General features: G+C 39.8%; 1 protein-coding gene across 2 annotated transcripts in view; it reads right to left on the bottom strand.

The window, feature by feature from the left end:
- The window catches only part of ADK (adenosine kinase), a 541,342-nt gene that overhangs the window by 57,377 nt on the left and 456,433 nt on the right, over nucleotides 1–27,532 (bottom strand). For both annotated transcript variants that reach the window (XM_054034260.1, XM_054034261.1), the window contains exons 8-9: nucleotides 20,234–20,269; nucleotides 7,802–7,916 (exon numbers count right to left, since the gene is read on the bottom strand). In XM_054034260.1, the coding sequence (XP_053890235.1) occupies nucleotides 7,802–7,916; nucleotides 20,234–20,269 (151 nt within the window). The remainder of the gene's footprint in view (nucleotides 1–7,801; nucleotides 7,917–20,233; nucleotides 20,270–27,532) is intronic.

Genomic DNA, 27,532 nt, shown 5'->3' with positions numbered 1-27,532 from the left:
CAGAAAGAGATCAGTCACTTAGGATGCCTCTGCTCCCCTCTCCCCTCTTGTGAAAAATGGATCAGCTCTCTAACATCAGGCCTTGGAACAAAAAGAGGACCTTGTTACAGCTGACCCCCCCAGGCCTGGGAGAGGGGAATGAAGAACCCTGGAGCTATAGGAGGGGCAGAATTGTACTGATGTGTGGCTGGCAATCGAAGTTGATGAGAGGGCTGGGGGGACACACATAATTAATTGCTGAGCTGAAGGACAGGCAGATGTGGGGCTGGTGGGGGCACACACACTTAATTAGAATTTTGGGATTTGAGAAGAAGCTGGAAGCTCTACAGGTAGCATTTAATAGAAATCTGTATAACTGAGCATAGTTGGGTCTTGTAGCAAGAGACCAAATCACCTTGAACAGTCTGGTTTGTTCCATGTTTGTACAGCGCCTAGCACAAGGAGGGCCTGGTCCATGACTGAGGCTCCTAGGCACTACAATAATAACAATAAAATAATAATAATACTCCACAAATTTGGGAGAACTGACAAAAAATGGTTACTAACCTGTTCTGTAATTGTGCTTCAAGATGTTTTGCACACATGCATTCCACTTTTGGTGTTGGAAACTTTTTCTCTCCGTGGTACCTGTTGGGAGGCAAGAAGTCCCCCTTCTGCTGTGCACCACTGCCCTTTATACCTGCACGCAGAGCTGCCACTAGCCCCCCTCAGTTCCTTGTTGCTGGAACTCCAAAGTAGAGGAGGGTAGGTCATGGAATGGACATGTACAACACATCTCGAAGAACAACAGTTACAGAACAGGCTAGTAACCATTTCTTCATGTTCGGGTGATTGCAATGTGCATTCTACTCTTGGTGACTCACAAGCTGTAAGAACAGGAGGTGGGATCAGAGTATATTTCAATAAAGATTGGAAAACAACTTGTCCAACCCTAGCTAAGTGTCTGCAGTCTTGAGCCACAGCATAGTGGGAAGCAAATGTGTGGACCAAGGGGACCAGGTTGCTGCTCTATAAACATCTGCAATTGGAACTTGTGCAAGAAGGGCTGCTGAGGTTGACTGCAACCTCATTGCATGAGCTGTGACTCTGTCAGGTAGAACAACGTTAGCCAAGTCATAGCATGTGCTTATATGGGATGTGATCCAGAAAGAAATCCTCTGGATGGAGATGGATTGACTTTTTGTTCTGTCCCATCACTGCTATGACCATCTGGGAGGATTTACAAAAGTGCCTGGTTCTGTCTAGGTAAAACACTAAGGCTCTCCTGATGTCCAAGGTATGGAATCGCTCTTCTTCCCTGCTCATATGTGGCTTTGGATAAAATACTGGCAAATAAACTGTCTGGTTGATGTGGAAAGAAAAAAACACCTTCGGGACGAACTCTGGATGAGGATGTAGGTAAACTGTGTCCTTAAAAGGAATCATGTATGGAGGCCTCAACATTAATGCCTGCAGCTCCCCTACTCTTATGGCAGAGGCAATGGCCACCAAAAATTTCACCTTCATTGACAGATTGCAGCAGAGAGTAGGTAGCCAATGGTTCAATCGAGGAATCCATAAGTCTTGACAATACTAAGGTTAGATCCCAGGGGGAAACGGAGTCTTGCACCCATTGGTGTAATTTAACTAAGCCTTTAAAAAAAACCTTATGGATTGGACAAAGTAGAGCGACTGTCCATTTTAGGGTGGAATGCTGAAGTAGCTGCCAGATGTACCTTGATTGAGTGAACTGCTAAACCTTGGTGTTTCAGGTATAAGAAGTAGTCCAGAATATGCTTAACTGAAGAACTGGTCAGTGACACTCTGTCCTGGTAAGATCATATAGAAAAATGTTTCCATTTAGATAGGTAAGTAGCTCTTGTAGAAGACTTTTTACTATTTAGCAGGCTCTCTTGAACATCTTTTGATCAGGTCTAGTGTCTAGCCATGGAGCATCCATACAGTTAAGTGAAGGGACTGTAGGCTTGGGTGGAGTAGGTGACCATGATCCTGAGAGATTAGGTTCAAGTCTACTGGAAGTGAAATTGGAAGTGTCACTGATAGCTCCAGGAAAGTGGAGAACCAGTGCTGATGGGCCCATGCTGGGGCTACTTTGGCGCAATCCTGTCTTTTTTAGTAATACCCTGTGAATATGCAGATCTGGGAGAAAACAAAGGAGCTTACCTGACTACATCAGTAAAAAGGCATCTACTATAGAACCTTGGGTGTGATTCCCTAGGGAGCAGAATTGCTGACACTTTTTGTTGGACTTTGCCCCAAACAGGTCTACTTGGGGAAACCCCCACCACTGGAATATGTATCTAGCCACATCTGAGCGAAGAAATGACTCAAATGATCTGCTCAGGTGGTCTGCTAGGTCATTCTGTACCCTGGTAAGTAAGATGCTTCTAGCTCTATCGTGCTGGTATTGCAGAGTTCCCAGAGTAGAGTTACTTCTTGACAGAGAGGAGAAGAGCGGGCTCCCCGCTGCTTGTTGAGGTAAAACACTGCTACCATGTTGTCTGTGAGGACTAACAGGCTGCTTCCCCTGATCACCAATAGAAATACTTGGCACACCAGTCTGACAGCTTTCAGTTCTCGGACACTGATGTGTAAAGCTAAGTCCTTTGAGGACCACAGACCCTGAATCCGTAGAGAACCGAAGTGGGCTATCTGACCATGGTGAGGCTGATCCAGTCAGGGCCGGGGACCAGTGCCAAGAGCCTGGCAATGGGCAGAGCGATGCCATCACTGCTGATTTGCCCTTGGATGGGACCGAGGCCTGCCTGTCCAAGAAGCAGCCAACTGGGTATCGGAGTTTGAATCACTGGTGGACAAGGCAGTGGTGCTGAGGGATCAGACTCATGTAAGGAAGGAGATACAGGCACCTCTTGCCTCTGCAAACTCCACTGGAGTAGTCGGCACTGAGATAGTCTCTTGTCTTGGTGCTGAAGAAGTTGATGGTGCCACTTATGGCATTGGTCTCGACATTGCCTGTTGTGGCGCTGGAGCTGACTGAGCCAATTTAAGTATCAGAGGGGTAGCCGTGTTAGTCTGAATCTGTAAAAAGCAACAGAGGGTCCTGTGGCACCTTTGAGACTAACAGAAGTACTGGGAGCATAAGCTTTCGTGGGTCAGAACCTCACTTCTTCAGATGCAAGTAATGGAAATCTCCAGAGGCAGGACAGTCACTACGCAAGAGGATAAATGGACACAAGTCAGATATCAGGAATGGCAATATACAAAAACCTGTAGGAGAAGACTTCAACCTCCCTGGCCACACAATAGCAGATGTTAAGGTAGCCATCTTACAGCAAAAAAACTTCAGGACCAGACTCCAAAGAGAAACTGCTGAGCTTCAGTTCATCTGCAAATTTGACACCATCAGATCAGGATTAAACAAAGACTGTGAATGGCTATCCAACTACAGAAACAGTTTCTCCTCCCTTGGTGTTCACACCTCAACTGCTAGCAGAGCACCTCACCCTCCCTGACTGAACTAACCTCGTTATCTCCACACTGATATATACCTGCCTCTGGAGATTTCCATTACTTGCATCTGAAGAAGTGAGGTTCTGACCCACGAAAGCTTATGCTCCCAGTACTTCTGTTAGTCTCAAAGATGCCACAGGACCCTCTGTTGCTTTGAGCCAATTTAGGCACTGATTTGGAGGTTTCAGGTGCAATCTCCATGACTCCTTCTTGCTCCTCTTACCAGACTTCAAGAGTGAAGACCTTGCCCTGGTCAGGGCTTCTCTGGAAGTTTTGTATTTCTTCCTCAGTACAGGCGAGGGATAATGGTGCCAGGATTATGCTAAAGCTGGAGGTGCGCTTCTCACTGAAGTTGCAGCACTGAGTCAGACAGGGATGACTCCAATGGTGGCCTGAGTGCTGCCTCCATCAGCAGGAATGTCAGCCTTGCCTCCCTATCCTTCTTCACCTTAGGCTTGACCTCCCTGCAAATCTGGCACTGGTCCTTTGTGTGAGCTTCTCCCAAGCACTTCAGGCAGCTATTGTGCAGGTCGTTCACTGGCATAAGTCTCGAGCAAGAAGTGCATGTGGGCAGTGGTCACTACCAAGTCCTTCCCCTGCATTAGGCTATCGTGGGACTCGCTGAGCATCATTTCCAAGAGCACCCTTCCCATATATATTGATTAGGTTGAGAGAGGTCTGATAGTTGCCCCCTGGAAAGAGACCTCTGCTAAATATATAAGGTAGCATTTCTTTTCTTCAGTCAATAAGGCAACCTCCACAGCTGCAGAGCTTCCTTTGGGCAACAACTAAAAGGCTCATTTTGATTGAATCAGGCATACCTCTGGATCAATACCTGCGTTAGCAAACTGAGGCAACCTGGACATTTTTAACTGTCAGGATTCGCTGCCACTAGCTCATATGATAGTATGTACAAAAAATTACTCAACTATATATTAATGGATGCAATCTGATATCTCAATTAAATTAAGAACATTGCCTCGTCTGTTCTCAGGTGGGAAAACTTTCAAATAAACCAAATGTTGAAAAAACATCAAACCATTCCCACAAATATTTATGATAATAAACCCAAAACACATTGTACAATTACCTTCACAGAAATACCTAGTAATACCATTTGTATATCCCCAACTTTTATTATTTATGGACAGCAAATAGTAACTATGAACAACTTGTTTTTTCTAGAGACCACAATTTTGTTGATTCAACTTTATGCTTTCATTTTGGTCTGTTTTTCATAATGTGATCAATACTGAAAGGTATCACTGAATGTCTTGTTTTTATGTGTGGAAGCTTGCAGTAATACCTATAGTTAAGGTTGCCTAACACTTTCCAAAATAAGGGCTTGTCTAACATGATGAAATTTACTGGCAGTACTATGCTGGTATAGTATAATTCTGCTGGTAAATTTCCCCAAGTACACAATCCCTAAGTCCCTGTGTTCAGTTGCTTATAACTTTGCCTAACTTGAACCATTCTGGCTGACATTTTTCTTGTGCCAGATATCTGCCTCAGGCTATTTTTTTTTTCCTTTGAAAGTTTCAGCAAAAATGGTTCAGTTGTTTCTGAGAACGTTAGGGGGAAAAGTGGTGTTTTGCCAAGGTTAATTCTTACAGTCATTATGTTGAGAAGATCCATGCTTTGGAGCAAATGTGAAATTTGGTGGAGTTGTTCCCCCTTGCAACAGAGAGATACATCTTTTGTTGTACCCCATGAAAATGCAACCATATCACAGCCAAGTGAGAAGTCAGTGAAAATTGTCATTTGCACATGCTCAATAGAGTTTTGTTAGAGGCTGGTATATCAATTCAGTCTGCTTCACCCTCAGACAGTGCCCTGAGCATGCTGCAGGCCAGAGCTCAACAAAACTTTCCCTGCTAGCTGGAGTCCATTGTGGCAAAGGAGACTAGAACCGATAACAGGTGCCCCCCCCCCAAAGCTCCTGTGGATGAAGGTGGTAATTCCCCCCCATGTTGGCATAAAGAGAATTCAAGGACACTTTAAGTGATCTGTTCAATAACTGTTTCAGGACCGTTAATGGCAGCAAGGGAAGAAGGGATAGAAGTAGCAGAGTCTGTTGCATGGATGCTGAAGCCCTGAGATAGGGTGGGAGAAATTAATTTTTTCATGTTTATATTGCTTTTAGGCATTTCTCTTTGACCTAGTAACCAGGAAGTTCCTTTTGTCATGCTCAGCTGGTCAAAACCTGACTAAAGTTATTTAATTGCAGTCTAAAGTAGGAGCTCTCCACTAGCATGTTCAAACCCATGGCTGGCTAACTGCCTTCTTTTCCTTGCAAATATTCTTTTAACCTCTGACCAAACTCTTCCTGAATATCTGATCTCTTCAGAAAGGCATTAGAATAAACTTCACCACAACTGACCCCTGTGAACATGTATTAATTGTCTTTTATGCAGTAAAGAAGAGAGGCTTGATTTGTATACTCAGATATTGTTCAGTGCAGCAATCTTTCCAATGATCACAAACACTCTACAATGCAGGGTTTAAAACACAACGAGCCCTAATTAGTGTTGAAATAACCGTGTTAGCACTGCCCTATGCCATTCTGTGGTGTCACTATATGCTAAATCAAGGGACACATTTTCCTTCTATCCTTCATTAGTAGTTTAAAGCTAGGAGGTGGGAAAAGGCTGATCCATATTCAAGGGGGGGAGGGGGGACAATAACAAATTGGTATCTCTTTTGAGAATTGCCCCACAGGCCAAGCATTTTTATGTTCTTAATCATTATTAAATGACTTAACATGACACACAGAGCCTGGCAAATGATTGCATCCTGACACGAGAACGAATTACAAATGAAATGAAAGATCAAGCTGTATTAAAGGACTGCCTCTGGGAAATGAAAATCTTTAATTCTCTTTTATTATTGACATTTATTTGGCTGCCATGAATAACAACATAGCAAAGAGATTCAGCTATGCTTGTGCACTGAATAGTTTATCCCAGGGCTCAAAACTGCCTTAACATTTATCATGTTTGCTTTTGTAGCTGACACCACTGCATACCCTCTCTATCCATCTTGCATTTATCATGCATACGAAGTGCATTCTCTAATTTAAGTTCATTTTCATAGGGAACAAACAGCTAAGATTAGCAAGTGTCAGTTCTCAAATAAGCTCCCAGTTGTAAAAATATCAAAGAATGGATTAATGGATTTGTTAACAACTCCAGTTTAAAGAATAAAATAAATACACAGTGAAAATTAAATAAGAGCACAGGAGGGTTACATGTAAGATTTAGGTTTACCACCATTATTACTAACTTATGTATAAAAACATTTTTACTGCTATTTTTTAGCCAACCGTACAAAGCTTAGATGGAGCATCTCCATATGGACTGTTCAAATACTGCAGTGATTTTCCGGAAGCAAAGCTGTCATGCTTGCAAGACAAGACAGACATATCCAACTCTGAACCTGTGTTGTTTGAAAGCAGTTTGTGGCTAACAAATTACGAGAAGAAATAATCTAAAAAACTGAAATAATTTAGATTTCTCCTAAGAACAAACTGTAAGGTAGTGACATATTTACTTGGAGCCCGATCCTGCAGTCCTGGCCTCACAGGAGGCACTCAGCACTTAACAGAACCAGACCCTTAATTAATACCTTACCTTGTGCAGGAATTAATGACTAAAATGGCTTGCAACAGCACGTGGCAGTACTTGTATTATTTAATCTAGGAAGTATAGGTGGACAAATTAAAGTGCCCGCTAAAAGGCAGGCAGTCATGTTTGTAATGCTTAAATCTGTGTTTCCCATATCATTATTTCAAACAGCAAAGGCCACTCATATCCCAGCTAGAACACCTTTTTCCACCTATTCTTTTGAGAATGGAAGAGCAGGCAGCTGAGAAAAGCTAGAAGTGAGACTGTCTGTTCAAAGCAAAAAAGACTGGAAATTCACTTAGTGCTGGATTTCAATTCCTCATTTTCACAATTGCTTAAATGTACTATACTGTTGCAGCAGCTGTTCCCAACAAGTATAGCGTGTTCTTGTTTGCAGCAAAGATGGCTTTGCAGATAAAATCTGAAGTCATAAAAAGCAGAGTAAAACCAATTGGAGAAATGTTTTAGATCTATGTTATAAAGTAACTTAAGATATCCATAACTAAGCTGTTAGACATTACTGTGAAATAATAACTTCTGACCGTTAGGGCATTTAAGGGGTTAAAAATATGAGAAACATTTATTAAGATAAAATCAGGGAAAGACAAGTACTTTGAATACAATTTGACAGTTATTATTTATAAAATGAATACATGATTTAATACGTATATATTCTGTATAACAATACAGCTTAAAAAAGGTACCTGTAGCCATTATAGTGTCCTCTTTCCCTTGGGTGAAGACTACAATTCGTTGCCTTTTAGGGTTCACCTTTGGCAGGGCTTGTGTCTTCTGGGCTATCTCTTTAATATCTTCCGTCTATTAATAGAAAGAGAGAAAAAATTCTTGTAACCAGCACAGCAGAGCACTGAAAGATTAGGACTTTATTAGCAGATCAAAGATTTATCCTCTTATGACTAGATAATAAAATAGACTTCATTGTCTGTTGAGAAAGATTTTTAAGAGGAAGAATACTTCATTCTCTTAAAGGTTTATGTAGTATCAAGAGGCCATTGGCTATAATCTTGGAAGTGATACTGGAGCTATACCAATTGCTATAATGCAGAGCCTAATGAAAGAATTACACAGCATTTTTTAATTGGCAATTTCTATTAATTTTCTGTGCTTTGGCTAAATTCTAACCTTATCCCACATAAAATTACAAATAAAATGAGAAAGAGAATAACTCAGAAAATCTCATGGCTTGATTCTCTTCCAACGTACAGAGGTTTTACACTGGTGTAACAGCACTGATTCAATGGAATTATGGCTGATTTACACCAGTGTAATTCAAGGAGAATCAGGTCCTTGCTGTTTCTCTAAACACTTTCAACGGACTACAAATCTCCACACCATATTGTACATATGTAGGAAAATAGAAATTGCCAAATTAGCTCAGACTAGTGGTCCATCCATTCCAGTATCCTATCTCTGATAGTGGCCAGTATAAGATGCTTCATTTAGATGCAAGAAACCCAGTAACTGACAATTATGGAATGACCAGCCTTTAGGAATCCTTCCTAATCCCATCTGTTGGTGGTTGTCCTATGGGCTGAAGCACAAGAGTTTCTATTCCTATTTTTTAAAATCTTATCTAATGTAAATGTTCTCATTATCCATATACAGGTCTAATTATTTTTTTAATGCTACGGTACTGAGCTTTTGGTCTCAAAGATATTCTACGTCAATGAATTCAACCAGTTAATGTGTTAAAAGTATTTTCTTTCATCAGTTACAAAATATGTTGCCTTTCAATTTCACAGAATGCCCCTTTGTATCTAAATTATGAGAACATCAATAACAAAATGAACATGCTTTCTCTGTGCCATTCATTATGTCCCTTCTTATTTATATCTAGGTATGCAAGGATTAAATTTCTATCAGTAAATGTCAATTTCACCATACATATACAAACCAATGAAAAGATATTGCCATTAATAATAATAGAAATTTACAGGTAGGCAAAGTAAGAAAAATGCTGCTTTAGAACTTATTAGAGTTTGATTTAAGGATATGTAGTATACTATGCAGTATATTTATTATAAAATCATGAATGGTATGGAGAAAGTGAATAAGGAAGTGTTATTTACTACTTCATGTAACTCAAGAACCAGGGATCACACAACAAATTAATAGACAGCAGGTTTAAAACAAACAAAAGGAAGTACTTCTTCACACAATGCACAGTCAACCTGTGGAACTCATTGCCAGAGGATGTTGTGAAGGCCAAAACTATAATGGGCTTCAAAAAAGAATTAGATAAGTTAATGGAGGATAGATCCATCAATGGGTATTAGTCAAAATGGTCAAGGATACAATGCCATGCTCTTGGTGTTCCTAGCCTCTGACTGCCAGAAGCTGGGAGTGGACCATATGGGATGGATCACTTGATGATTGCCTGTTCTTTTAATTTCCTCTGAATCACCTGATACCGGCCGCTGTCGGACGCCAGGACACTGGGCTAGATGGACCACTGGTTTGACCTTATGGTCGTTCTTATGTACTTTGTATATTTTGATATGTGATGTTGACACTTTGTATTTTAACATTTATAAAGCTTTACGTTTTTGAATATCAACATATACTATCTGACAATCCCCCCAAATAATTTTCAGAAACTGTGAAAATTTAAATTGATAAAAATAAAAAAAAAGCCTGAAGCTCCAAAATTTCAAGCAACCGTGAACATTTTAATTAATAAAAATAAAACAATGCTTAAAATAATCAATATTAGCCATTAAAATGATAACAAAATAAAAACGGAATTCTGCCAAAACCTATTTATAGCCTCTCTAAACTAAACAGTCTCAGTCTTTCCTATCTGTCTTTATATGGAAATGACTGGAATTGAACTCAGCAAGTTTGGTGAGGGTAGACTGTTTGTTAATGTAATATCATTATACACCTCTACCTCGATATAATGCGACCCGATATAACACAAATTCAGATACAATGCGGTAAAGCAGTGCTCCAGGGGGGCGGGGCTGCGCACTCCGATGGATCAAAGCAAGTTCAATATAACGTGGTTTCACCTATAACGCGGTAAGATTTTTTGGATCCCGAGGACAGCATTATATCGAGGTAGAGGTGTAATATTTTCAGTATCATTTTCTGCCCCATTCTTTCCTCTCTCTTTTATTTATTTTAAAGCACCACTTTATATTGAGCAGCGGTTTTCATAGAGCCGTCCACAGTGGCTCCCCCAAGACTTTTACTTGAGTGGTTACAGTTAATTTAGAATCTAGCAATGTACAAGTATTTCAAATTATACCTTCCTATGTTCATTATCTTGTACGTCAATAATGAATTTAATTTCACTTAGATTTGTTAGATCCTTCAAAGTTGTCCATATCCTTAGACTCATAGACTTTAAGGCCAGAAGGGATCATCATGATCATCTAGTCTGACCTCCTGTATGTCACAGGCCACAGAACCTCACCCACCCACTCCCGTAACAGACCCCTACACTCCGTCTGAGTGACTGATGTCCTCAATTCATGGTTTAAAGACCCCAAGTTACAGAGACTCCACCATTTACACTAATTTTCTGCCAATCCGACCCAGGGAAAAATTCCTTCCTGACCCCAAATATGGCAATCAGTTAGACCATGAGCATGTGGACAAGACCCAGCAGCCAAACACCTGGGAAAGAATTCTCAGTGGTAACTCAGAGCCCTCCCCATCTAGGATCCCATCACCAGACATTGGAAATATTTGCTGCTAGTAGTCACAGATCAGCTACATGACATTGTAGGCAGTCTCATCATACCCTCCCTCCGTAAACTTACCAAGCTCAGTCTTGAAGCCAGTTAGTTTTTTTTGTCCCCACTGTTCCCCTTGGAAGGCTGTTCCAGAACGTCACTCCTCTGATGGTTAGAAACTAATTTCTAATTTTGAGCATAAACTTGTTGATGGCCAATTTATATCCATTTGTTCTTGTGCTTAACTTAAATAACTCCTCTCCTTCCCCGGTATTTATCCCTCTGATTTATTTATAGAGAGAAATCATATCTCCCCTCAACCTTCTTTTGGTTAGGCTAAACAAGACAAGTCTCCTCTTTAGTATTGGGTAGCTTAAATGATTTTTGGCCAGATTTTGCTATTTACTGGGGGGTGGGGAGTGGGGGGGAAGCGGGAGGGGGCAGGCAGATAGTTTCCATTCTGTTTTACCAATTAAGGTAAGTGTCTAAGCCATGCTTACATGACCATGTAACTGTCTCAGTTTATGCAGGTTTTATCACGTGTCTTGTCCTGGCTTTCTAATTCAGAACTAACTTCCTAGATGATTGTAGTGGGCATAATTGAGACCAGGATCGTAACTAAAATTATTACTACATACTTGTCAACTGCATTATCTTGGTCAGGGCTACCCTGTGTTTTTGAAATCTAGTTCTGGATGTTTATAGTCCCTACCAATGTCACAGGAAGATTATATAATTTTTAAAACTGGCCTCTTACTAGTAGACTATGCCATCCTGAGTGGGTGGGAGGTCTCTAGCTGCCTTTGCTCCCCAAACTCCTTATAATAGCTGCTGTCTGCTGGAGTATCCAAAAATGATCCAGAGCAGAAAGCATATGAGGCAGTAAGAGGGCAACCAGACAAGCAGTAGCTGCTTCTGCCCTGCCCGCATAGTGCCAGCCCCTCTTAATGTATAAAAGATAAATATGGAAAGAGAGAAAAGAGGTGGTGGTTGGCTTACCCAGACGGGAGGAGAGATGCAGGGTGACATGCAGGGACACTGGGAGAAGGGAACACAGAAATTGGAAGATAACCTTCCCTACCAGAAAGGCAAATGGGAGGAGTCCCACATCTCTCCTGGTTGAGGGAGGAAGACAGAAAGGCCACATTGCACTATTCTCCAGGAAAAGAAGGATGAGATGAACCATGAAGATGCCAAAGAAGGAACTGGGCCTGCTCTTCTCCTGTAAAGATGCTATAGTACTTCTCCTTAAGAAGATAACTGCAAGTGGTGGATAGGAGATGTTTGGGGCCAGAGAATAGCAGGCCTACATTGGTTGAGACAAATATCCCAAGCTACTAGATGTTTTTATCTAAATCCTGAACCTTTAGAGGCCATGAAGAGAGCCATGAAGGAGGAGAGAATAAAGCATCAGAGAGCTCAAGGAAAATAAGGCTAGAAAAGAGGCTATTAGATTTAACTAGGAAGTGGTCCCTAGTGACAATCGTTAGAGAGTTCATAGTAAAGAGGATGAAGGAATCAGAGAATTTGAAGACATTTGGAATAAACTAACTTGCTCAGACTTTAGAGCCAAAGGAAACGAGAATGACAGGCTATAGTTTGAGAAAATGGTGTGATCAAGAGAGAATTTCTTCAGGGTGAGGGATTACAAGGGTGTCCTTGAAAGCAGAGCGGAAGGACCCAAGGGAAAAAAGATTAGTTGAGGATGAAGGTTAGGAGGAAATGAAAGACAGTAAGATAAAGCACAAGTTTTCAAGTAGATCTAACTATATGGGAAGCTAGAAGTAGGAGTAATAAGCTGTCTTTGAGATATACAGAAACAAAAAAAACATTGTACAAAAGTCAGAATTTCAAACCAGGGTAATTTAGTGTCCTGTAACTATTCCTGCAACCTTTGAATAAAATTGGACATTATCTTTTCCCTTGAGAATAAATCAGTTAATTTTCAGGTCAAATTAATCTTCCACACCAAAGTTATTGGGAAATGAGAGGGGAACTAAAATGGGGCCTTATAACAGAAGATGGTTATAATTTTAATGTGGGAAAGTCCTTCACCTCTCCACAGTCTAGCTTAGTCTGATCATTATGTACTGCTTTATTTTGAAGTGTGGTTGTGGTATTTTGTGTCACGTGGTTCAGCCATGTGAAAGACAAATGACAAGTGAGGGTTCCAGCTGTGGCATGCCTTTCAAGTCCCTGTAAGATGCTACCTTCCCTCAAGTTTGTATAAGTAGTTTCTATTCAGCAAAATTATTCCATACATATTATTTTGAAATACCTGTAGCAAAGATTATTTCCTACTTTTATTGGTACCTTGCATTGGATTATATTTGAATTCTTATCCAGAGCACTGTTCTGAATCCCTTACTCCCTTACATATATGGGTGAGTGCAAACATATCATTGCTTTATGGTCCCAAAGTATCTAAAAGAGTGTCATAAATCCACATGATGCCTCCAAATGCTGGATTTTACATTTGGATTTGGCTCTGGCTTAGCTAGGGAGATATAAAAATCACACAGGGGCAGGCAATTCCCTATTGAATAAGGCATCTGAGGAGGCTCAAAGGCTTCATTTACTTAATCAAGTAAGGAGAACATATTGCACTTCAGAAACATATGTCAGATATGCTGAATAACAGGTACATAGAGTTGAAACCTCCCACAGTTGGTCAAACAAAGCCTCCAATTCTTTATCTCTGAATATATGTACATTAAATATAATGGGACTAGTTCAGACCTGGCTTAAGCAGGCTTAAATCCATTGAAATTAATGGAGTTGTGCCCACAAACATCAAGGCTGAATTTGGTCCAATACATCTAAAGTAATGGTTTGGGATTTTTTGGGAGATCTGCAGTATTCTAGGAGACCAACAGTTTTGTGTGGAGGCGGCTACTAGTAATACACATTGTCAAAGGGGGGATGGCCCTTATAAAGATCCCAGCCCACCCATGAAAGAACTAATTTGATTAATCAAGTAGAAAGACTGAAGCAAGTCATGACTAAATCAGGACTCTGGGAAGGAAAACAGAGGCTTGTGATCAGTCACTGGGGCAACTACAGACCAAAGCTGCAGGGTGAGAGAGCCTCCTGCTGTGGTCCCCAGGGAAGGGAGTTGTGGATCTCTTTGTTTTTCATTTCAAATGGCAAAGAAAGCAGGCCAAGTGATGCATCTTCTCCACATGCTCAGAGAGCAGGAAGGGAGTCCCTCAGCGTAGAAGGACTGTGCCCAGCTTAGGCTGGGTAGAAGAGTTTGGGTATTGTTTTTTTGGAACTTTGTGATAATGAAGGGCTGTTGCTGGATGAGACAGACTGTGTGGCATTATTCATAGACCCCGAAGTGGGGAAACAGAGGCAGGGTCCCGCAGAGTGACCTCAGGTCACAAGGGGGAGCTCAGGAGGTGGCTGCCCTGTTACACACATATTATCCTAGTATCAGGGGGTAGTCGTGTTAGTCTGTATCTATAAAACAACAAGGAGTCTGGTGGCACCTTAAAGACTAACAGATTTATTTGGGCATAAGCTTTCGTGGGTAAAAACCTCACTTCTTCAGATGCACCTTAAGAAGTGAGGTTTTTACCCATGAAAGCTTATGCCCAAATAAATCTGTTAGTCTTTAAGGTGCCACCAGACTCCTTGTTGTTTTTGTACATATTATCCTATTTTACTATATATGCTTTTCACATATAGCTCTAAGATTAGAACTGAGCCCTAAGTTTTCTATGAAGATAAAATGGTACTTCCTAAATCCCTAGATAAAATTAGCAGAAAGCTATCAGCCATTATACAGGACTAACCCACAAAGCCTGGTGTAACATTCTAATTCTCCATTTAACTTACTTGAAAACAGATCTATTGCAAAGCAGGTTTCTCGGCAGCAGTACCTTATACTACTTCATGGTAGAACCAGGCCTGAGAGTAAGATTGGGACAAATACTTGTGGCTATGCAGACCTTGTAATGCATTGCTGGGGATGAAGCACTGACTTCAGAGGGAGCACACACTACTCATTTAGTAGTGCACTTAGGGCTGGTCTACACTGGGGGGGGGGGGGGAGGGAATCGATCCAAGATACGCAACTTCACTACGCGAATAGCGTAGCTGAAGTCGAAGTATCTTGGATCGAATTACCTGGTGTCCACATGGCGCGGAATTGACGGCCGCAGCTCCCCGTTGACTGCGCTACCGCCGCTTGCTCTGGTGGAGTTCCAGAGTCGACGGTGAGCGCGTTTGGGGATCGATATACTGCGTCTTAACAAGATGCGATATATTGATCCCGGATCAATCAATATGGCGGATAGTGAAGACGTACCCGTAGCAAAAAATTCATGCAGTAAGCAGTTATTGATGTGCCACTAGAGGAAGCCATACATTAGAGGTCAAGTTCCACCTACAATTAATATAGCTGAATGTGGGGTAGGAGATAAAGGCAGGAAATGGTGGCCTTAGAATACAGTGGTGGATGAAAACTCATTGATATTTCCTTCAAGTGAGACAGAAGATCATCTAACTCAATAAACTGGAGCTGGAGTACATCCCAAAGAGTCCTTCAAATGTGATCTTTCTTAGCAGCATTTTTGTGATTTTTATCATAGAGCTAAAGATCTTCCTCTATTTCTGGCACAAAGCAACAGGATATTTCCATGTAAAAGTATAAGTTTATTGAAAATGACTAAATTGTGTTTTTTCTTTCTTTAAACCTGGTCCTTTAAAAACTTTACAGACATATGCAATTGAATATATATTTAAAGAAGCATTTTGTCTAATACAAGTCCTAAAAGTATAAAGCTGCTTTGCAGCTAAAAATGCAGTAGATATGAAAAACTCTAGTTATAACTAATTTCCAGTGCTAAATCACCCTTGTGAAACTTTTAGATAAAGTATCTTAATTTTAAGTTCTTAGCAAGACTATCATTTAAATCAAATACTCAACAATATGTAGGAAGAAAGGATGTAGGAACAAAATCAGAAAGGCTAAGGCACAAAATGAGTTACGCCTAGCAAGGGATATAAAAGGCAGTAAGAAGAGGTTTTTAAATACATTAGGAGCAAGAGAAAGACAAAGAACAGGGTAGGTCCTCTACTTAGTGGGGAATGAGAGCTAATAACTGATGACATCAAGAAAGCTGTGGTGCTTAATGCCTATTTTGCTTCAGTCTTCACTAAAAAGGTTAATTAATATTATCAGCAAGGGGGAAAGAATGTAAGCCAAAATAGGGAAAGAATAGGTTAAATAATATTTAGATAAATTAGATGTATTCAAGTCGGCAGCTCCTGATGAAATTAATCAGAAGGTACATAAGGAACTAGCTGAAGCAATCTCAGAACCACTAGCTACTATCTTTCTCCTGGGGGATGGGTGAGGTCCTAGAAGACTGAAGAAGAGCAAACATAATACCTATCTTTAAAAAGTGGAACAAAGAGGACACAAGGAACTATAGACCAGCCATCCTAATTTTGATACCTGGAAAGATACTGGCACAAATTATTAAACAATCAACTTGCAAGCACCTGGAGGATAGTAGGGTTATAAGGAATAGCCAGCATGGTTTCCTCAAAAACAAATTATGCCAAAATAACCTAATTTCCTTTTTTGACAGAGTTACTGGCCTACTGAATAAGCGGGAAGCAGTAGATGTGATATATCTTGATTTTAGGAAGGCTTTTGACTGAGTCCCACATGACATTCTCATAAGCAAACTAAAGAAATGTGGTCTAGAAGAAATTACTATAAGATGGGTGCAAAATTGGTTGAAAGACCAGAGTCTTTATCAATGGTTAGCTGTCAAACTGACAGGGTGCATCTAGTCGGGTCTCTCAGGAGTCAGGCCTAGATCTGGTGCTATTCAATATTTTCATTAATGATTTGGATAATAGAATGGAGAGCATGCTTATAAAATTTGCTGAGGACACCAAGCCCGGAAGGGTTGCAAGCACTTTGGAGGACAAGATTATAATTCAAAATAACCCTGACAAATTGAAAAACTGGTCTGAAATCAACCAGATCAGCGGTTCTCAAACTTTAGCAACCCGAGGACCCCCATTTTGATTTTAATTTTTTTTCCACGGACCTGCAAGCCCCCTGGCTCAGCCCCAGGCCCTGCCCCCACTCCACTCCTTCCCCCAAGGCTCCACCCCCACCTCGTCCCACCCCTGCTCCGTCCCTCCCCCCTCCTCTTCCCCGCCTCTTTCTGCCCCCTCCCCGAGAGTACCCCACCCCCACTCCTCACCCTCCTTTCCAGCACCTCCTGCGTGCTGGTGAACAGCTGTTCCACCATGTGCAAGAGGTACTGGGAGAGAGGGGGAGCAGTTGATCAGCGGGGCCCGTGGACCCCAGTTTGAGAACGTTGAACAAGATGAAATTCAGAGACGATAAGTGCAAAGCACTTCATTTAGGAAGGAAAAATCAAATGCACAATTACGAAATGGGGAATAACAAGCTAGAGGGTAGTACTGCTGAAAAGGATCTGGGGGTTACAAATGGATCACAAACTGAGTCAAAAATCTGATGCAGTTGTGAAAAAGGCTAATATTCTGGGGGGGGGAAGGGGGTGTTAACAGGAGTGTTGTACATAAGACATAGGAAGCAACTGTCCTACTCTGCTTGGCACTGATGAGGCCTCAGCTGGGAGTACTGTGTCCCACTCTGGGTGCCACACTTTAGGAAAGATGTGGACAAATTGGAAAGAATCCAGAGAGAGCAACAAAAATAACAAAAAGTTTAGAAAACTTGACCTATGAGGAAAGGTTAAAAAAAATTGGCATGTTTAGTCTTAAGAAAAGAAGACTGAGGGAGGACCTGATAACAGTCTTCCAATCTGTTGAGAGCTACTATAAAGAATAATGTGATCAGTTGTTCTCCATGTCCACTGAAGGTAGGACAAGAAGCAATGGGCTTAATCTGCAGCAAGGGAGATTAGGTTGGATATTACGAAAAACTTTCTAACTACAAAGGTAGTTAAGCTCTGAAACAGGCTACCAAGGGAGGCTGTGGAAACCCCATCACTGAAGGTTTTAAAAACTGTTTGGACAAGCACGTGTCAGGGATGGTCTAGGTTTACTTGGTCCTGCCACAGCATGGGGGGCTGGACCTGATGCCTTCTTGAGGTCCCATTCAGCCCTACATTTCTATGATTCTAATAGTCCATTATCTACTTGAAAAATATTCTGTTTTTTGATCTGTCCAACTCCAGTTCTTATCTTATTCTCCAGTACTCTTCAAGCTGTCTCTTCTCACTGCAAATCACTGTATCCATTTTAGAAATTGAGTTCTTCTTTAAAAAAATTATGCAAAATTTACAAAGAAACAAAAAAATAGAATGTCATGTATAATACTTGACTCAGGACTGACCTTTCCTCATGCCTAAACAATGGTTATTTCTCCAAACATTCTGGTATGCTTACAAACAGTTAGTCTATCCATTTCTTTTTACATTACACTTGTTTTTAAGTCTGGTTAGTTTACACTGTGCTTTATTCACAGAAGTACAAAACTCTCCAGCAGGCATTTCCAAATTACTCTGTGCTGTCCAAAGCAAGCTCTGAAAACATTCTCAAATAGCAGCGGCTTGGCTCAGCTTTTTCTAGTTTGAGTCTCATTATGTTTTATTATTTATGAAACATCTAATGGAGGTTATTCTACCTTCCCTTGATATCCCTTTTTGGTGCTGGGATTTTTTTTTCAAACCAGAAGGGAAAACAATAGAGCGGACACTTATCAATTTTTATATATAACTGTCAGCAAACTTGACATGTTAGTTATTGCCAAGTATGGGGCCAATAAGAGATAAGATCATAATCATTGTGCACTTTACCAATGTGCTCTAATCAAATGTGGCAGATTTAGGATGTTCAGAAAAAAACTATGCTAGAATCTCTAAGCAAACACTAATGGAAAGGTTAATATGATGGTGGTTAGTGGACACCAGCAAAAGTGGTTTGAATTTAAACCAGGCACATTCAAAATCTTTAGCTCAAGGTGGCAATAAAAATATATAATGGTCGGCTTAATATACTACTTCCTCTCTTTTTTTTTATTGTCTAGCTACTACTGGGTCCCAGTAATTTGTTACACTACATGTGATACTTGGAAGCATCTGCAAAATTCATTTAGTTGACAGAATAAATGGAAAATGTATTTTTATGCTAACAATACAGATTATAATGAAACCTGACAGTGATAAAATGTCTAGATTTCTACAAAGCAACTGCAAGAATTTATGACACATACATTGAAATGGGGCAGCCCACAGTTTTAATATCCAAAACATTGATATACCTGCTAGTGAATGATCTTAAAGAAAACTAAATTGGGGAACAAAAGATAAAAATCTTTCCCTCTTCTTTTGTACATAATCAGACCCACACAAAAGTCGCATGTTCTCAAATTAACTGGTGGGGTCCTAACTGTGCTGCTCTTATTAATGCAAATGGGAGCTGAAGAGTCAAAGCTCTATCTATACATTTGCACTGAGAACATATTACTTTAAGTGGGTCTGATTCCCATTAAAAAGTGCTGAAAGGGATTTACATGTGCTCTGTGCTGCAATTTACATTTCAGTAGGATCACTTAACTATCAGTAAAATTAGTACAGTTGTCGTCACAATAATTATAGTGTTTAAGAACTGCACATTTGGAGATGGCACCATAGTCCTATAGCTGATAACTCTCCTGATCAAGTTACTGTATCTGAATTTAGACAGTGAGAAACTATAAAACAGCTTAGTCATTCAAATAAATACATCAAGGTGATAAAGTAGAAATCAAAAGTGCTGAAAAATCACTGTAAAATCAACAGTGTTTACTTCAAGAAAGAGAGTGTTAAGTGAAGGATTGTACATTTTGGAGAACACAGATGGAAAACCAACTTGTGTGCGTGTGAAAACAAAAACGTAAACCACCCTTCCAAAAGATGCTGTTTGTAAAAGCAGGGTTCACATTAATCAGTTCCTAACCATTTTATTTACAACCTTTCTAAAATTCATTTGCATAATGATAATCCGCATGTGGCAGGGTTTAAGTTATTTAAACGGTGTTATATTTCACTATTTAGTCTTGCTTCACCACTGCTTTAGCAGCGAATCCTTATGGAGTGTAATGCAGCTAATGAGATAGCTTTTTAACTGAACAAACTGACAGGTCCCATATCTGCAGAGGCAGCTTGAAACCGTGCCCAACCTCTCGGCTTCCCAAGAGGCTTTTCAAAATTCAATAAATAACATCTGTAGGCGATGTTGGGTGCAGACCTAGCAGAGTGCGTCATAACACTGAGCTGGCAGAACAAAGAAACCATGACGACTGCCAAGTTTCCATGGCAACCACTGCGAGGCTTGGAGAGTATAATAGCACATCAATCACTGTCCAAAAGAACTTCATTATCAGCAAGAAAAAAAACCTTTAGGATCTGTTTAGTGTGCAATTGTGGGTTAACTCACCTCAAAACCTTGCTCTCTGGCAAAAGTGGCAGCTTCCTGAAATAATAAAAATAAAGAACAGTTAATTATAAAGTGCTAGATAATGAAGAAATAACACATTTTGAAACTCATTCAGGCAGTCTTCCGTTTACACAATTATCTCAATATATCCATATGCAGTTGCTCAATTTTGATACTTGCACTAAAAGGCTCCTCCTGCCCCATCCCCGGCAAGACAGCAGTATATTATCAATGGATTTCACAAGTTCAAATGAATAAGGTGCAACGTATGTTTTTTCCCAAGCTGGCAAATTTACTTCTGGTTATAGTAACTTTAACCACCAACCAGGCATATGGCTTTAAGATACATTCTTAATTAAAAAGCATCATGTCCCTATTTGTCTATTAGACTTCAGGATATATAGGTCATTATGCCTTTTAAAAATCATTTGTCATTTACTGTGCATTAAAAAGATAGGATTAGATATTATTTAAACAAAATGAGATCAAACCTTTGTGGCAGAATCACATGAGCATTTTTAAATACTCTGATGTCTTAATCACAGCATCAGGCACTGTAACTATGTTCCTTTCCTCAAAGAGCAGAAGAAACATCAGGAAACCACAATGTCCTTGTTTCTTACTTATGTTAATTGCTCCAGTCATATATTTTGTTTTTCCAATGAAAGCAGAGACATAGAGGATGATAACAATGTTATTTTCCTATCCACTTTCCACCTTAGCATAAGCAAATATTGCAGACAATTGTCAAGAGTCTTTACACCTTAACTTGCCTTCTTCCAAAGTAACTTTGCCAAGTGATATTAATAGATGGATGGGTCTTGAGCTGGAATAGCGAAATGATCCAACTAAACTAAACCAACTACCATACCAAACCATTTAAGGCAGTGTGCCTAGACATACTATCAGTATCTCTAGCACAGCTTTTGGTAATGCTTCACTTTTAAGCAGTACACTGGGGAGGGAAAAATACACATTTGTGAACCTATATAATCTGCCATTTTTTTGACAATTTAAGAACTTGATGTGGATGCAATTTATTACAACAGTAAGGTCAGGTTAATAAAATGCGATAAGCTGAGAAGCACAACTCCTCGGGCTGCTCACTGCAGAAATATAAGGCTGCCCAGGTTAGTCTTAGCTGATGTTGACAGAAAAACTGAATCATGGTCCTGACAATTGGGTGCAGGCAAGGTTAGCCACTTTGACAATTTACTTACAATAGAATTCCTTCTTGTACATCACATAGTCAATGACATTTGCTAGCCAGGCTGTCAAGGAAGAGTGTAGGGTTCAAAGATATCATGCAGCGTTTCCTAAACCAGCATGTCATTAACAAAGCCTATGCTCATATGAAAAAAGGAGTCTGCAAGCTTCCACTATAAAGTGATGCACGTACAATGAACTGCAATACAATCAGGAAAGGCTTAGCTGGGACTGGGACACAGAAAAAGCAAAAATGAGAAAAATAGAGGAGTGATAAGCTGCACAGAGAATATGAAAATGAACTAAAAATCATGTATTGTAGCCAGATTACATTTTTAACCTTGGTTTTTAGTTATAAAATTGAAATAGGAAGTTATACTGATCTATCCTGAGGGGCCTTAAAAAAGGCCTCAGAGCAACAAGACATTAACATCTGTGTTAAACTATTGTTTGGACAGGAAAGTGGATACCAGTACACTCTTACATTTGTGAAGTGCAAACGATTCCAGTTAACGGTATTTTTATTTCCTTGTACGGTAGAGAGACTTTAAGGCAATTCATCTTAATTTTCTAGAATTGGGCATTCTCATATAACACATGCAGTTTGAAAGCCCTGGCCCATGCACAAAAATGTGTAAGCACTTGAACAATACTTTAAACATATCTTGTCTTCTGATTTTCCCTCTTATAGCTTCATCTTTTATGCTGGTCTGTTATCCCTACAGCTACATAAGTGACGGTAGCTAGGTTATACAACCACAGATTTTCCTATAATGGACCTTAGATCTAAAGATGTTTGAAAGCACTACAGAGCAACAGCAGTGTTTGTCTCTTCCCTGACCACCTAGCCCCCAAGCAACAAAACCATCAAAACAAGTTGTTTGTCTCAAGAACTGTGGGCTTGATCCTGAGATATGCTCAACCCGTGCAACTCCCTATGAAGGATCACACCCATTTAAAAATAACTTTAACCTTAAAGCCTTCATAGTACAGAAAATAGTAAAGCTCAAAACACAATACTGAAGATTTGCAGATTGGGTTTGCAGAAAAGTGAGAAATATTAGGCAGGTCTCAAATACCAGGGACAGTTCAAAGTAAATTAACCAAACAAAAGTGCAGAGGATGATCCCATTGCACCTTAAGGGGTGACGGGGGTGGGGGGAAGGGCGGAGGAAAGGCATTGTCTGGCTTTCCAGGGGAAGGGGAATAGTGGAAGGTGGGAGAGGGGCTCAGAAGCTGCTGCAAACGGGGGAGTGGGTCAGTGTGGTGATACTGACTCACCCCCAGGGACCGGAAGGGCTGGGGAGTTGAAAAGGGGTAAGCCCAATGGGAGAAGCCCATTTTCCCCAGACCAGGCAGAGCAGCACTCACACTCCCTCCCCTTGAGGTGGCAAAATATCAGGTTTGGTCAGGGCTTGCTGTGAGCATCACACTAGTCACTCCTTTCTAGGTGGGCTGAGAAGGAATTTTTCTCTCATTACCAGACTGGCCTAGGTGGAGCGGATTTTTTTGCCTTTCTGGGGGGCTTTGTTACAGCGAGTAGGGAAAGGAGCTAGGCTATGATGTCGCAGCTCATTCTGTAAGTTTGGGGCGAATGTCCCGTGCAGGTACACCATGGGGAAGGGCTACAGTGACCAGAGAAATGACTTGGTAAAGAACTTAAAAAGGGGGTGTTTGTTAAAGGAGTGGAATGGGCGGGAGGTTCAGGGCTCCTATGCCTGGCACAGCAGGGAGCCAACCCCCTTTCCTTATAGCCCACCTTAACCCTCATTTGAGGTGGTGGGAAGGTAAGGTTCTAGCAATTGGTTGGCTGGGAGACCCGGATGGAAAAAGATGGGGATTGGTGGAAGCCCCCAGGTAGCTATTGAAATGACCATGGAATTACCTGCACTGTAACTGTAGTCCCAGACATCTAACAATAAAGTTGCAGCTTGATTAAAACCATATCAATTGTCTGTTGTTGTTCTTTCAGTATAGCTGGACAATCTTTAGTTTCTATTCACAATAAGAGTGAAAGAGGAAACAAGCAGTCCCCATCTGTGCTGCCTCAGGGTGCCTCATACTGAGCTTCACATCTCTAATAAAGTAGTCAGGTTAAAATCTAACCTTAGAGTGGCTGTAATATGTGGAGTCTGCTAGGTTTATGATAGCCAGTCAGGGCATTCCTTAATGCAGGTGATAATCAGTATGATAATCACTATATTTACAAGCTTTCCATTTTATATCTGACATCAGGAGTCACAAAGAAGGAGGGATTAAGGAAGTAAACAACCTACACAGAGACTTTACTGCTCCCCAGAGAATGCAGTATTTTCATTCATGCATGACATGCAACAACATAAAGCAAAACAGCAACAGAACAGAATTTTCTTAGGAGGTGGGATAGTTTTTTTTCCACTTTTGATAAACTTTCACTAACTCATATTTTTACAACACAACACTTACTTTTATAAAAGCCTCATTATGTGCTCAAACTATGATATATATTTATAATCATCATACTCTCATCTATACCATCTTTGTATTGCCTATCACAGCAGATTTGTTACTGGATAGCCCAAACTAGAAATAGAAACGGTTTAACAATAATGCATCATCAAATTGGGAAAAACATTCTTTAGTGGTACATGGAAATTCACACTTTAAAACTATGTGTACAGGGTAGTTTAACTTGAGTAACACTGTATCACTAAAATTAACACTGAACAGTTTACACAGGAAAGGGGAGATAAACTAAAGAGATAACAATAAAAAAGACAACTTCCTTTAGTACCTACCACTGCTATTATACTACATCTCTTTTGCTAGCTTAAAACAATTTACAAGTTTGCATTTATTTTATTGCTGTTAGTTTCCTAGTATTTATTAAGTGAAGCTGTCTATAATCTGGACTGAAACTAATTGTATCGTGGCTTGTTAAAATTCTGAAGCCTTTTATAACCAATAATATAAAACTATTTGTTTATGAGTAAACAGACACATATCCTCCAAACACAGGATTCATTAACCTCTACTTTGTTATGGGTATTTAACCCCATTCAGCAAGAATTTTATGATTACAGAGCTAGATGGTTCAACCATCAATGACTGTATGTTCTCTTTGCCATAACAAACACTAGGTAAACTACATATTAAATTTTCTTAGCATATTGAGTTCTTCTTTTATTGGTACCAAGGTTATATGGTGGCTTGACTAAATTATACCCAAAACAGTAACAAAATGCATGCTGGTTTAAATTTAATTAATTTACGCCAATATAAAACTCATACAATTTTCTTCAACAGCATTCAAAACTATGTATTGCTGAAATGAACTGACAGACCTTCCAAAAAGTGCCAGCAATGGTATTATCTTCTACATTATGCATTTTGACTTTAAAGCCTGCAAAAAAATCACAGCAAATCAAATTTGCATTTTGTTCCTAAAACCAACACTATGCCATAAATAAATTATAAAACAGCAGGAAAACAACAATAACCTCGCACATGAATGCGTTTTCAATAATTATACAAGATCGCAAATGCAGGGGATGCACAACCTAACCTTTCCCCAAAATCCTTTTTGAAGGAAGGAAGATCTCACTGAACACCATAAAACCCAGTCACTTTTTGCTACGTTTCTCTCATAAATTTACCATGGTAGAAAAAGGTGGATATTGACTATTTATGAGGGAGTTCTCATTGCCACACCTATAAGTCTGCATACCCACCATGGAAGCCCAGGTCATGGTCACAGCATTTTCTGCCTTCATTTGCTGGCAGTTTTATAAGTGGTACCCTCAATTTCCTTTGGGAAGACAAACCAGCAACATATCAATAGATTCAGGAAAATGAATAATTTTAAACCTACCCCTACACACACAATGGTTTTACAGTATTAAAATGCTTTTCCCAAATCCAAGTGAATTATGAGCAACAAAACTTTAATGGATTCTTAAAACCACTAAGATCATGCAGTTTGAGTCTGCATTTGGCAGAACCACTCATTCATTATTTTACTCCCACTAATATCTCATTTAACCACTTCTTGAATGATGTCTCTACCATATCCTCAAGCAATCTATTGCATGGCCAAATTGCTCTTACATTTAAAAATTTCTAAAATCAAAACTTCCCCTTCCTTACCTTCAGGCTATTGCTCCTTGCACTATCAGCTTCTGAAAGTTGTGAATTATTATTTTCTTTCATTTACATTGTTTCCTTGAGGGTATTAAAGACTATGATCATCTCCTCAGAGACTTCTCTTTTTTCTATACTATAATCATTTAGTCTTCTCAGTCTCTCCTACTAATTCTCCTCTAATCTTTGTATAACTTTGTCTTCTTTGAATTCTCTCGTTTTTCTACATCTCACCTTGTTTGCCATAATGAAATGCAAGTAGCATAAAGTTTTACTAAAGTGAAACTCTAATTATCTAAATGGAATGCAGGCCAAGAAAGTAATATTGATAAATAGGGATGGAGTTAAGAAAGAGTTTTTAACATAAATGATGCACTTTGGAAGTTGGATTTTCTATGAGGGGTTTTTCTGATAGACATGGTTCAGATAATCTAAGTTTTACTGTAGTAATGACACACTGTCTTTGAGATGAGTGGTTAAAAAGTATATCCATGATATAGACACATTTATTTTGCCCAGCATCCGTGTAAATTGTTTTTTAAAAAAATAAATAAAGAGAAGAAATCAAACACATGAGAGTATGCTTTGGTCACAACGCATCACAGAGGTGTCAGACATGTAGCTCTATTCAAGAATGAGTGTATGCAGAAAGATTTGTCCCTCCTGGATGTTGTAAATTAGGGAAAAAACAGCCCACCTCCTTCTCTCCTACATCATTCTCTGATCTTTCCTAGCAGTCCCCTTCCACATGGATTAATGCTTAATTGCACGCAGCATTGCTTTCTCTTTCCTCACTCCATGAATTAAAGCAAGCTACAAACAAATAAACTCTCTGCTTCCAGGTTTGCAATCCGGATGGCTGCTCCCTTTGCTAGATTATTGCAAACTTCAAAGGTGCTGAGCTCCCTTTGACTTCAGTGGGATATCTGGGTGCTCAGCACTTCTGAAAATCAGGCACCTTTTTGTTGAAGACTTTTTTCCCCCTTTATGGAAGGTGGTAACTTTCCTCACACTTATGTAGAAACCTGGTCTCTAAGAATATTACTATCAAGAGCACCAAGAGTCCCTTACATGTGCCTCTCTTGCAACAGACTCATCATTGTGTGAGAGTTAAACTTGTCTTTGAGTAGGGGGTGAAGTTTTTATTAAATGCCTCAGTAAGCTGTGTCACATTTTCCACTCTTTCAACTGCAGGCCCGGTCATACTATTAAATACGATCCTAGAAATGGCATCTGTCTTAATGCATAGAAAGGACAACAGCTTTCTGGTTGCTATGTTTTGGAATATAACAAAGGCATCCTACGTACATCACCAAGTCCATGACATACTTCTTGGTAGAGGTTTTCTTGTACCAAACCTCACTATTCTATGCAGCACATGAAAAGCTTCAAAATATGATCTGTCCTTACAACTCACTTCACTGTATTCGTTATAATGTGCTACATATAATAGGTATGATGTCTGCATTTTATTACCTATCCTGCTCTCAAATGAGGAGCAGTAACAGCAAACCACATACCTTAATATGATGAATTAATAGGATGCAAGAGCCACGATTAACCTTACATCATGTAGTTAGGAGTGATGCCATGACTGAGTAATAGCAAGCAAAAAGTATAAGCAAGTAGATATATGTTTAAGATCATTTATGTTTGATTAAGGAAGATCGATATTACTGAATTGTAGCTGATATTTTAAATAAAAATGGATTTAAAGTATACTAATGATATTAGCGCAATTAAGATGAACATTGTGATGACTTGGCATCTGTATAGATATTTTAAAACAAGAATTCTATGAAGTGTCCACACGGCACCCTGACATTTAAAAAATGATAGATGTACAGTTTATGTGGTAGATCCTCAGTTGGGTGTAAACTGTCATAATTCTATTCACTTCAGTGGAGCTATTACAATTTACATGACCTAAGGACCTGCCTCTATATACTTTCTTTAATGGCAGCAGTAAGCTTG

Source organism: Malaclemys terrapin, chromosome 7 (assembly GCF_027887155.1).
Source record: "Malaclemys terrapin pileata isolate rMalTer1 chromosome 7, rMalTer1.hap1, whole genome shotgun sequence".
Taxonomy (NCBI): Eukaryota; Metazoa; Chordata; order Testudines; family Emydidae; genus Malaclemys; species Malaclemys terrapin.
This window is presented reverse-complemented; position numbering and strand designations above follow the sequence as displayed.